The sequence below is a fragment of the Strix aluco genome, chromosome 15 (assembly GCF_031877795.1).
Source record: "Strix aluco isolate bStrAlu1 chromosome 15, bStrAlu1.hap1, whole genome shotgun sequence".
NCBI classification, from domain to species: Eukaryota; Metazoa; Chordata; class Aves; order Strigiformes; family Strigidae; genus Strix; species Strix aluco.
The window spans coordinates 3,089,832-3,102,234 of NC_133945.1; the positions used below are offsets into that span (position 1 = coordinate 3,089,832).

At 43.5% G+C, this 12,403-nt stretch overlaps 1 protein-coding gene across 28 annotated transcripts in view; it reads right to left on the bottom strand.

The window, feature by feature from the left end:
* Nucleotides 1–12,403, bottom strand: part of MAPK8IP3 (mitogen-activated protein kinase 8 interacting protein 3) — a 76,425-nt gene that overhangs the window by 38,475 nt on the left and 25,547 nt on the right. For 10 of the 28 annotated variants that reach the window (XM_074840707.1, XM_074840698.1, XM_074840692.1 and 7 more), the window contains exons 5-7: nucleotides 11,097–11,120; nucleotides 7,386–7,530; nucleotides 1,853–2,099 (exon numbers count right to left, since the gene is read on the bottom strand). In XM_074840707.1, the coding sequence (XP_074696808.1) occupies nucleotides 1,853–2,099; nucleotides 7,386–7,530; nucleotides 11,097–11,120 (416 nt within the window). The other 18 variants (XM_074840720.1, XM_074840716.1, XM_074840714.1 and 15 more) reach the window with 9 other exon arrangements.

The window sequence follows — 12,403 nt, forward strand, 5'->3', positions numbered from 1 at the left end:
TCTGGTTTTGCGTTACGCGTGAGAACTAGCTGAAAGGTTGAATATGCAGAGCATAGGAAAGATACAACTATCTGCCTTGACCAGACTCCACAAAATGATACTTCCACCAAGGAGAAAGAAGCTTTCACATGTACGATGACATCTGAGTTGCACATATACAGAAGAAAGCAGACTTTGACCCAAGAAAGCTTGTAAACAAGCTTGTAAAGCAGCAACTGTAAAAATAAGGGTAAGTATTTATAGGTCATTCAAAATACTGACATCCGTGCTCAATTTCTCGGATACCAATGCTTGTACTGACTTGCCTTGGCCAGGATCACCGAACAGACCACAATTTAATAGTTGGTTATGCAGAAGCCATACGTTTTTATGCAGAACTACACTAGTTTCTGGCACATTGACATCTGTGACCCTGGAACCCCCTCAGCTGCTAATATGAATACAGAATGGCACTTAGTCACAGCAATTCTCATTCAAATCCTACAACAAAAGATGTTAACGTGTTGTTTATAGTCTTAATTTGTTAGGAACCAGCTTGTGAATGTTAGCAGAGGAATTTCTTCTGTATTACTTAGGAAAAAAGATGGTTCAGATGCTAACCTCAGAGAGCTAGGCTCATGCCTGTGCTCCTGCACAGATTTTCCTTATGATCTTTAACCAAGTAACAAGCGATAGGACAAGAGAGAATGGCCTCAAATTGCTCCAGGGAAGGTTTAGACTGGATATTAGGAAGCTTTTCTTTACAGAACGGGTGGTTAGGGTGGTTAGGCGTTGGAATGGGCTGCCCAGGGAGGTGGTGGAGTCCTCACCCCTGGAGGCTTTAAGAGTAAAGTTGACTTAGCGCTGAGGGGTCTGGTGTAGTTGGGAACTGTCGGTGTTAGGTCAGTGGTTGGACTGGATGATCTTCAAGGTCTTTTCCAACCTAGACAATTCTGTGATTCTGTGGTCTTCGGCTAGTTCTACAGTCCTTTTGTATATAAGTTCATGACCTGTAAAACAGGCCACTTCTCCCTTCTGAAAGCTTCTGCAAATCTAAATGCAATACAGGCTGGGAGTTGCTCAGACACTACCTTGGATTAGCTACATGAAAAAGCACAGAAAGGGGCTTTTATCATGTTATTGCACCACTTTCTTTATTTAAACAGCATGGTGCTAAAGGCTTAGGTGATGGCTTTCCTGACAAGAAATCATTAATTCAAATTACTAAAGGACTCCAAGGAAGTGGAGAGAAAACAACTATAACTTCCAAAGATTTGGGGAGTTTCTTGTATGAGAAATAAACTAAAAGAAAATAGCTTATTTAGCTGAGAAAAACAGCTGGACATAATTGCTGTTTTTAAACACATCAAGGTGTGGATAAACACACAGAACAGAAAATAATTATTTCATCTGACTGACAAATCTGGCATATGAACAACTGGATATAAAATACTTATGAACAGAAGTCCAGAAAGAAAACTAAGTGGAAGCTTTTAACTATCACATTGATGAGGTCCAGAAACAGCTTTCCAAAAGCTAGGTTAGACTCAGATGGGACTTGACTGTTCATGAAGGAGGTTCTATGACATGCATGAATGCAACTGCAGGGGACTGAAGTCAATAACCTATTTTCATCCTGTATATTTGTGAAACCATTTGTATTACCAACATTTTTGAAACTTGCTACCCAGAAAACTGCTAACACCCAATTTGCACTCTCATTCACGTATCCCTGTAAGTAAGACCACCTCAAATTCTACGCTTATGAAGCTGATTACCCCTCAGTCTCCCAGCCTCTTCCTGTAACAGAGGGACACAAGCACTGGGAAGTCAATTACTTTAATGACCAAGTACCCAAGCTCCAGCTCCATACCTATGCTGACATTCCTCATCTCCTGCGTGACCTGGACTTCCATGTTCCGGCTGTTCCGCTTTTCTCGTGCCCTCTTATTGCTCTTGGTCGTGCCATTATATTCGCTGATGGGCTGGATGCTCTCGTTCAAGGGTGTGACAGCAGCAGAGGGCACAGATGACGTGGGAGTGTTGGACTTGGTTCCAGTGGTACTCGGTGTGGCAGCTGCTGAGGACTGCCCAGATTCGGACATTTCATCTTGGGGGCACTATGGCAATTCCAGGGTGAGGGAAGAACAAAAAGGGAAAAGCACAGCTATATATTTCAATTAATCTCCCATTTGTTGGTGTATGGCTGCCTTAAAACATTATGGAGAATGAGTCTTGCTCGCTGTACCAGCGCTTGCCAGTGACAGCAGGCACTGCAACCACAATGAAGCAGTGAGTTCTCGTGCTGAACTCAGCAAGCAAATCCCACCTGTGAAAGGACTGGTATCCTTTCTCCTTTACTACTAAACACTGTTCTTCACAAGTCACATCAGTATGTGATTCATTGTCATGCATCTCAGGAGAGGTGGCCTTATCGTACGTGAAAAGCACCTGCAGCTCACACTGACTATAGCGGAAGCTGAAGGGCTTTGGCACTTGTGTAAGCCAGGCCAGCATTTCCCAAGACTGGAAGGCAACATGGATACTGCCTGGGAAGGATCTGAAGTGGCCTCTGACAGTAATGACATCATCCAAGACCTGTAAGCCATCAACACAACCTGGATGAGAGAACAGCCAAGTGGTTTTGACACTAAACTGCAGAAGCAAAGCGGATACCAAGCTAGGATGGTGTGACCTCGCCAGCGCAGGAGACCTGTGTCCCCACACCACCTTGTGCAGAAGCTAGCCAGGCATGGGTCCAGACTGACAGCACAGGAGAAACACGTGTGCTCTCCCCACTTTCAAATGACAGGACAACATGAATTCAAAAATCTGAAGCTCACAAATTTAACTTAGGAGATGGATTCCCAGTGTGACATGCACACAAATGGCTCTGTTTTACAGACATGACAGCCCCATTTCTTGTAATACCACCTCTTGAAAAACATGGGAGCCTTTCAAGGCTCTGTCAGAATTTTATACTGTGACCCTTGTTTGTCAGCTAAAGCACCCCTGCTTCACAGTCAGCCAATCAACGTCTTGACCAATGCTGTGATCACTCCCAGACCCAAATGAGATCTCCCCATTCTTCACGGCAGCCCACTCTAATTACTGCCTGCAGGGAGATGACAAAATTAATGTTGAGAGTTATATGTGATAATGAGTTGCAACTGGGTGCAGTGACATTCAGCATCTGCACATCCAATCCCAGCTTTAATCTTTACTACTTGCCTCTCCCCTCCCGTGCAAGTACTAGAAAGATCCTGATTCTGCTCAGAGGCTGCTCTGAGCCTCCCAACCTTGGAGCTGTGACGCTGTTTCACTTCACTGATGTGGAAGTCTCATTCTCTTGTTCTAATAATAACTTCACAACATGACAAAAATCAAAATGGGATGAGAGAGAAGACTGATAAAAATGGTGACTTAACCCTTTGCAGCCATATTTTTTTAAAAATCTGGAATCTTAAGATCTTCCTTTAATTAGACTGGCCTCTGTATGTTTATCTTAAAATACCCTGCGGTACACTGCACTGTGAAAGTCAAAGGTTTTACAGTGCATCTGTGCATTCATATTGGAAATTAAGATATTTTAAAACTCCATTACCTTTAAATATGATCCACATTTTGTACATAGTTTCTGCATTGTCAGTCCAAACAGCACCCACATTCCCACATGGACATTCAGATCATCTCCCTGCACATTTACTGATTTTAGCATCAAGACTGAGATGGGGACTTTGCACTTAGGATGCTACATGTGAAAACCACACTTCCCACCTCTACTTCATATCCTGTTTCAGGAGATACTTTCCTAATATGTAAAGAGAAAAAAAACCAAACCGGGTTTCTGAGAACAAATATGATCCAGTAAGCCTTGTACTACTTCAGCTGCAGTTTGCTTGCTGTGCTTTCTAATGTACAAAGGGACAGAGAGTATCGAGTATAAAGTGCAACCATAAAACATCTTTCCCCAAACAAAAACTCCTGTTGGATGAAAGGATTCAGAGATGTTCTTGTACCCACTGTAAGTCCATAAGCATAACCAAAGTCCATGAGCATCTTAGCACTGTAAGAGACACCCAGGTGGGTCCACATTTCACTCCTTGTTCTTAGGAACTAGATGTCATTCAGAACCCCTGAATCATCAGTGTCTATAGGGCAATATATTTGTATCAGAAATACCCTGTAACTTCTTGTTTATTGACATAATCTGCCCCACTCAGAACACATCAGTGAGTAATTACCCTGGTCTTTCACTTACTCTTTGATTATACATCCAAGTTTTATATTTACCTAGCAAACACACTTTATCAACCTACCAGCCTGCGTTGGAGAAATTCCTCCCAAATATAAATACTACTACAGTGCTCCTCTTCACAGTCCAGAAGCTCTATTAATCTTTGCTGGTATCTTCCTTCTATTGTCCTGAGTGCTTTGTTAATGCTAAGTATTCCACTACGTGTACAGCTCTCCTCTACAGCATAGGAGGCATTCTCCATCACCCATACCTCACCCAAAGAATACTCTCCACAACCACCACTTACCTACAACCATACCTGTCAACCTCCTAAACATCAAATGTGTAGTAGTGACCTCCAAAATGCATTGCAAAGGCCCAACATTCATAGCAGTCATATGTCACCATGAGAAGCCACAATTGTATGGTTATAACACTGAAAGCATAGTACATAGAAACAAAAACGTTAAGGACTTTCATCTCTAAAACATTATATAAAATAAATGTACAACTGAATGTAAAAATAAAATAATATAATGACAGCAACTAAAACAGAAAATAGTAATAATAACTATACAAGGACACTTAAAATATAAAAAATATAACTCTAATATGGCCCCATGAAGAAGGAAAACTAGTTGGAAAAGTCAGGATATACATACTGGGAAGGTGAGTCATGTGTGTGCAGTTGATGTCAGTGAAATATCAGAGCTGTTGAAGAAGAGGCGGGGAATGCATGAGCAATACTGCCGAGATTTCAGTCATGCAAAATATTTAAGAAATAGCATTCCAGTTAGAGAGTGTGCAAGAAGCTTGCAGGAGGAAAATCTCCATTTCAAACTGCAAATCTAGGAAGTCAGTCAATCAATCACATCCTTTAATTATTCAGAGGTTTGCTCCATACTCTTAGGAAATCCTCCATAACACGCCACCCCATCCAAGTCTTCCACAGCCCAAGCTCTCTAACTCCACCCTACTGGCTAGTGTCCTTAAACCCACCATCCCACTTCTGAGTTTCCCTAACAAGCACCAACACAAATCCCAGCACTACCTGTCATCAGATATGTTTGGAGTAGCACACTACTACTTCTGCACAAAGCTTTCTTCTAACCAGAAATTGAATTTTTTGCCTGACACTACCACCAACAAATCACCAAGAGATCCAGTCAGTAACCCTCCACTGCCTGAACTTGGACATCAAAGCTTCCAATTTATCTGGGTTCCTGTTGCACTACCCTGCGATGCAGACGCTGGGCTATCAGTGAGATCCACTCAACTTCTTTCAGAAGTTCTGCAAGAATTATGCCTTAGCAAGTCTGTGGAAGATGGATCTTCCCAATGTCCTCCCAGCTCTTCTCTAAAAACTAACCCCTGATGCACACACCTGATCACTAGACAGCTCGAGGGCACGTTCACATCATAGTGTACAGCACCGCCTGGAGATCTCAAGGAATAAACTGGTTCCAGAACCAGAAGTGGGTTGGTCTCTGTGCATTTGCCGTCTGTGTCCCTGCAGCAGCGTTGTGTTGGCATGGCACTAGTCTGAAGAAACACATTCATGCTCTAATTTTTGCTTCCACCATCCTTAATTACATTATTGCACTGTGGAATTGCCATTCCCTAATTCCAGGCAAAGCTCTCCAGAAACGGCTGTAGTACCTGACTGGCGTTCTGCAAGTTGCTATGTTTCCCAAACTTCTGTGCTTCTAACACTACAGCAAGGGTTGGGTTCCAAGAACTGTCTCCGCCCTATCCGAAGATCTTGCTTTTGGATTTCCAACTTCTATGATGGCAGAGGGCTGACAAAGTGCTAAAGTTTGCACTGTGCTAGGCCTGGCTACTTTACAAAGGAGTGTTAAAAAAAGGGAAGTTGCTTTGTTTTCTGCATAAACTTTTAATTTGTCTAAGTTTCTTGTGCTACACATCAAGGCCACTCCTGCAGAGTCCCTCAGGCCAAAGTACCATTAATGTAATCTGGAGACATGCAGAATGGGCACAACAAGAAGTTGGGTTTTTTCTTTCTTTGCTTTTTTCCCTCCTCTTTGCCTTTACTGCCTCAATGTATTTTACAGGATTAGTGATTTACAATTTCTCAAAAGAGATCAGTCCTTAGCTGTGACATAGAACACCTGATGTTCTACAAATTCCAGGCAGAAAGAAAGTAAATTTTACCAGACACTTTTAAAGCAGACCAGAAGCTCTCTGAGATACCGGTGGACAAACTGTAAGCCATCCTGGGTAGATGCACCACTGGCTCTCAGGTCTGTCACCAGGCGTTGGTGGAACATCATTCACAGAGAGGAATCTGGTGGTATCCTGAGCACAAAGACTTCTCAAAGTCTTCTACAAGTATAGCTCGTAGCAAATGTGGGTCACTGTGTGTAGTCTAAACTGAACAACTGCAGTGAGGTGTCAGCTAAGAGCACAACGTCTGGGCCCTTGGGCTCAGACCAGTCTCTGAATGGCAGAGCAGAGCACCACAAGCAACAGGCAGAACCATGCAGCTGCTTCAGTGCAGTTGCAGTGCTGTGAGTTTTCTGGCAAGCCCCAGGGCAGAAAGCAGCGCACTGAAGGTGACAAGTGTACTGAAGATAGACAATGCAAGTCTAGAGCAATGATGAGATCTATGAGGAACTGAGGACCTTTAAGCACAGTGCAAGACCTGGGTATCCAGAGAGGATTAGGAGACCTGTTTACTGAAGACAGGAAGACCAGAACAGTGATCAGTCAAAAAGGACAAACACTGGAAAGCAAGCGCAACCCAGTGCCTGGTCCCAGCTCAGGTGTAAAAGCACTGCTCTTAGCGAGGGGGAGAGAGGGGACAGGTTCCATTTCCTCTCCCAAATATACTATAAAAAAGTGAAGGATTTATCTTCCCTAAATCTCTAACTGCCTCCCCACACATTCCTCTCAACTTGGGGCCAGCCAAGTAAAGGAGATTATCACTGAGACAAGAAGCATGAGGAGCTGTGTCAAATCCCTCCCGCACCATATGCCAGATCTGCAAAAGAATATCCTCCCACAGCACAGCTACCAAGGGAGCAGACGCACAGCAGGGAGAGGCTGCAAAGGGTTATGGACACATATTGGTCTCCATCTTAATGAAAACATGGAATGCTGTTGACAGTGGGAGAGTGGGAAACCCTTGCTCCGTGATGGTCTATAAAACCTTGTAGCTGGAGTTGGACTGCAGCTGGCCGAGGTCACTCAGGTGCCAGTGGTCCAGTGTTGGGACGATCTTGGCCCCTATCTGCCCACGTACCATGCCATCGGCGAGAGGGAAGACATTCAGAGAGTTAGGACGTTCCTTCCTGCTAAACAGAGAAACAGAGAGAGGGGAAACCAATCTGTTAGCCACTTACAAGGTTCTTATAGAAAAGAAACAGCACACTAGCTTATGTGAAATATTAGTTGCTAGAAATCAAATTGCACTCCTTCCCCTCATGCAGCAGCTGCATGAACTCCCAACTCCCACACTTCCATGGTGTTGTCTACTCAGACTCATGGCATCTACTGCTAGAGCCATACCTCTTCCCAGGGAGAATCTAAGAGGGAAGGCGTCAAGTGACCACAACAGGCATGACTGACTTCTCCATCAGGACAAAAAGTTTTGGGGGAATGCAAAAGTGCAGGGAACCATCAGCCAATTGAAGTCAGTGTATCTTCTGAGAAACAAAGGTATTGTGGGAAAACAAGTCACAGCAAACAACTCTCACAGCAAAAAAAAAAGCTCCCATAGATCCTAGAGGTGTCATCACTGGGTCAGGAAAGAGGTTTTTAAGTAAGAGTCATCTACGTGGCACTTCTGTACATTCCACTTCAAATCTGGTTACCTCCAACAGCAGAAACCAGTTGGTTTTGGATCACTTGCAATATTAAGCAAGAAAAATATTTGTACTCTCTGATCCCCTCTCCATATCCATATTACAATGCACTCAAAGTTCAGAAATTAAACAAAGGTATAAATGAATGCATCGTTCATTTTGCAAATTGTCTGTAATTACATTTTCTTCATCCTCTTCTTTCTGGTAATTGCAGGTGACTAGCTAGCTGCGGGTTTGATTCTGAATATAGACACCAAGTTCCAGCAGGAAAATCTAGAGCAAGCAGTGGAGGTGGAAAAGGCTGCAGTAGGATGCCAAAACTGGCAGCCGGTTTTGTGCCAGAGAAGCTGACCTGCAGGGACAGAGCACACATCCATTTCGGGTATATCCCCAGCAGGCTCCGCTCTGCAGTGGCCCTGCAGAGATGAACTAAGCTGATCCTCTGGGTGACATGCACTCACAAAGGTGTTCAGTGATGGTGCTTTACCTACATTGGCATGGAGCTTCTGCTCATTGGTGTGGGGTGATGAAATCCGTCCTTCTGTACACCACTATTAATAACAGTAGACTTCCATGTGCCTTTCTTTAATGATCATCAGCACTGGTCTGATGACCAGGCTAGGCAACCATCACAACCACCTCAACCACCTCACCTGTGACTGCGGGCAAAGCGACTACAGCAGGACCTAAGGCCCACCAGGACGTATGCAAACACACTAACACAGGAGATGGTGCATGACCCAGCTCAGTTACGAAGGAAAGAGGTGGAGTGTCTAGCAGAAAAGACAATGTTTGTGAAGAAAACCAGAATGCCCAACCTTCCCATTCTCAGCACTGCTCGGCCAACCCACTGTGCTGCACTGCTGTGTCAGGGTCGCTCGTGCTGAGGAATAATCACTTGCTGTGGCCTGTCTTGGACAGGCCGAAGGGGCAGAAAGGTGTTTCCAGTGTGGCCCAGCAAGGAGATTTGGGATGCACTTTTCCTAGGAATCTGCATTAAAATCCTTTCGTGAAGATCCTAAAGACCCATACATTCAAGTTTCATAGACAAACCCCCTTACAGAGGCAGCATGTAACTGGGTTTTAGAGGAACACAGATCACTGACACAACTTGATTAACCTTACTTTCTCTTACAGAGAAGATGTAATCATCTTTCAACAGATTCAAAACCAGATTCTATATGATAGGGATTATCAGTTTCCTTGTAGCCTTTCCACTCAAAAGGCACTTTGGTGCTTATTACTTTTAAATATTAACAATCACTGAAGGTTTATAGAAAACATAGGAAACATTCCACTGCTGTTTATGACCTCTACCCTGCCATTTACACATGCCCCTACTGATGCCGAAGCACTCTTACCTCTGTCTGTCTTCCTGCATTTACCTCTCTTTATCCTACTGCTATCATTCCAAGACCCTGAAAGCTTCTAACAGCTGTGGTTTAAGTTTTTAAATAACATACTAGGGAGATTTTCCTCCTAATATGAAATCTTCACCCCTGGCACCATACTGATCTAAAAGCCACAAAAAGTATAGTCAGTTATGTATAAGAGATGAAGAGATTCAAAACTAGAAATTAGAACTTTATGTGACAAAGACAGAAAATTCCTAGTTGTACAGTTAAAGAAATAACTCAAGGGTCCAAAAGATTCTAATTCAAAAGAATCATGCTTTTCAGGGAGGGAAAAAAAAAAAAATCAGGCCGTATTTTGACCTGCTTTAACCATTAGTTTCACATCTTTCCTTGTCTTCAGATTAGAATGATGGTCTTAAGGGAGTCATGCTTCACAGATGTATGTAGCTAGAGAAAATTTCCTGTAACTGCAAAACATTCCTTTCAAAACAAGTAGTGCAGTCATGACATGCTATTATATAAACACTTTTGTGACTATGCTGGGGTGGCCTGCATAACTCACTGGCAGCACTGAGAAATGTGAGCCATCCGAAACGTATGCTGAGAGAGACACTGAATTGTACTTCCTCTTTAGGTAATCTCTACGAGATTTCTTTTGGGAACCCATAGCTTATTTCTACATTCATATGCAAATACAGGCACGTTATTCAACATGCAAGGAGATAGAGCACCCCATTGAATGTACAGGGAACGTATCAACTTCACAGCCCCTGCTTAACAGAGAACAGAGGTACAAAGTCTCCGTAGTATCAGAAGCTGTAGGATTTTCAGGAAAGGATTTTAATGTAGATTGTTAGGGAATTTTCTTGCTGAGTTTCTTTGGAAACACTTTCCATCCTCTCCTAAACCTGCCAGGGAAACGGAAAGAGCAAGCACCACAGAAAAGCTAACTTCATCTTTACAGTCCTGGATTGACTACCAGTCTTCAAAGGAACTCAGAGTATCCTCAGGGCTGGTCTAAATTTTGAGTGCTGGAGTAACCTTCATACACCCAATTCTATCCAGTACAGAGTGACTCTTAACACTTGGTTAGTCTCACCTTGGGTTACCAGGTAAACAGCAAACTCCTCAATAAAGGTTTGCAGTAGTCAAAACCTGGGGTTGGGATGCTGGATGCTCTACAAGTAACATCCTAAAGCTTATAAAACATAACAAAACTATGCTTTTTTGCCAGCATTAAGATGAGAACTGCTCTCTTTGCAGGCTCCAGGCACTGAATTCACTGCCTAGCCCAAAGTCAGAAGTGCCTTCAGAGAGCTATTAACAGTGACAAGTGTTTTCTGCCCTGCTCAGAAAATACGCATGCCTTGTACTCTACAGTAAAATAAGGGAGAAAAGATGACTTTTTAAAACATTCTGGGGTGTGAAGTGTAACTGTCCAATCACAGAGGACTGATCCTGTTTTGGGACCAAACTCCCGTGTCTTCTAGGTTTGCGTGCACAAGCTTCTTCCTGATGTGTTATCCCAGCAGCTTGGTGGCTCCCTCTGCCTCACCCAGATGAGCAAATCTAACACAGCTGCCAGCAGACAAAGAGGGCAAACACGCCAGTACAGCACGTTCCCAGCACCACACTGCTGCCACTCAACAGCAACCTCCAAAACTAGGATTAACAAAGTTAAGATGCAGCAATAGGATTTACCTTTTCCTCCATGACTGGCGATGACTGCAGTGACAAACATAACAGCCAAAACAGAGCAGCAATTGCACAAAAAGCGAGACAAAAAAACAACCATTAGAGAGCAAAGGTCATGCAAACATGCAGCCCTACAACAGACACGGGGTACGCATGCACTGTAATCCACACCACGTGGAAGTCTGCACTGTACCCACTACCCCTCTTGGATGGTGCTCAATACACACCCCCCCCATCAGTTCTTGCACAAACTTCTCCCAGGTGACAGGCACACTCAGTGTACTTACGGTCTTATGCAAATATACACCCCTATGTAGGCTAACACACTCAAGCACATCCACAGATGAAAATAAATAAATGCACTCAAATTTGTGTGACAGGCCGTGAGAAATTATGCCCACGTCCCCCCACAGTGCACATCAGTGCACCAAGATACACAAACGCTGGTGTTCACCCCCACCCAGCTGTGCAGTGACACGAAAACACACCTCTGACCCAAGTGCTTGTGCACAAGCGTATACAAACACAGAGCTACACACACACGCGCACACACACAAACAGTGCAAAGCTTGAAATGAAGGAAAAAGTCCCATTTCCCACTGGTGGTTCCTACAAACTCGGATCACAGCCCCATCAGGTGCTTTCATAGACATACAGCGTTTCTCTGGCTTTCTGTCCAAGGAGACTAGCAATACGCCACACTTACAAGGGTAAAAGACTAATTTCTCTAATATGGAGAAGCTATTCTTGATGAAAATTTTGCCCTTCATCCCAGAGAACAGCGGTCTTGCAGATATAACCAGTAACGCTTCTCACTGCATCTCTTTCACAGAATGGTAATATAAGGCCATAATTAACACTAGTTGCTCTAAAAGTTAGGGAAGCAAGATCTCATGAAAATCAATTTCTACCATGCAGTCCAACCCAAATTTGGTAGATGCATACACGAACCACCCTTTAAAAGAGAGAGGCTCTAAGCATGCTTTTGCCTACAGTACTTTCATATTTTACTCTGTAAGTACTTCTACAGAAGGGCAAGGGAAACAACCCTAACACACTTATCCCATTTCAGCTGTAACACTAGGATCAGGCCATGTTCTGGGAGCTCACTGTGGACTTCCAGACTGCAAAGTGGAGAGGAGAAGGAAGCAGAACAGTCTGATAAGGGAGATTTTATCAACAGAAGAACACCTACAAACTGCTGGTTCCTGCACCCCTCATACCTGTATCTTTTGCCTAGGAAGGCTGCCATCTGTCTTTTGATATTTTTTTCCCAATAGATTTTTATATTTTAGACAATCCAATTTTAGCCA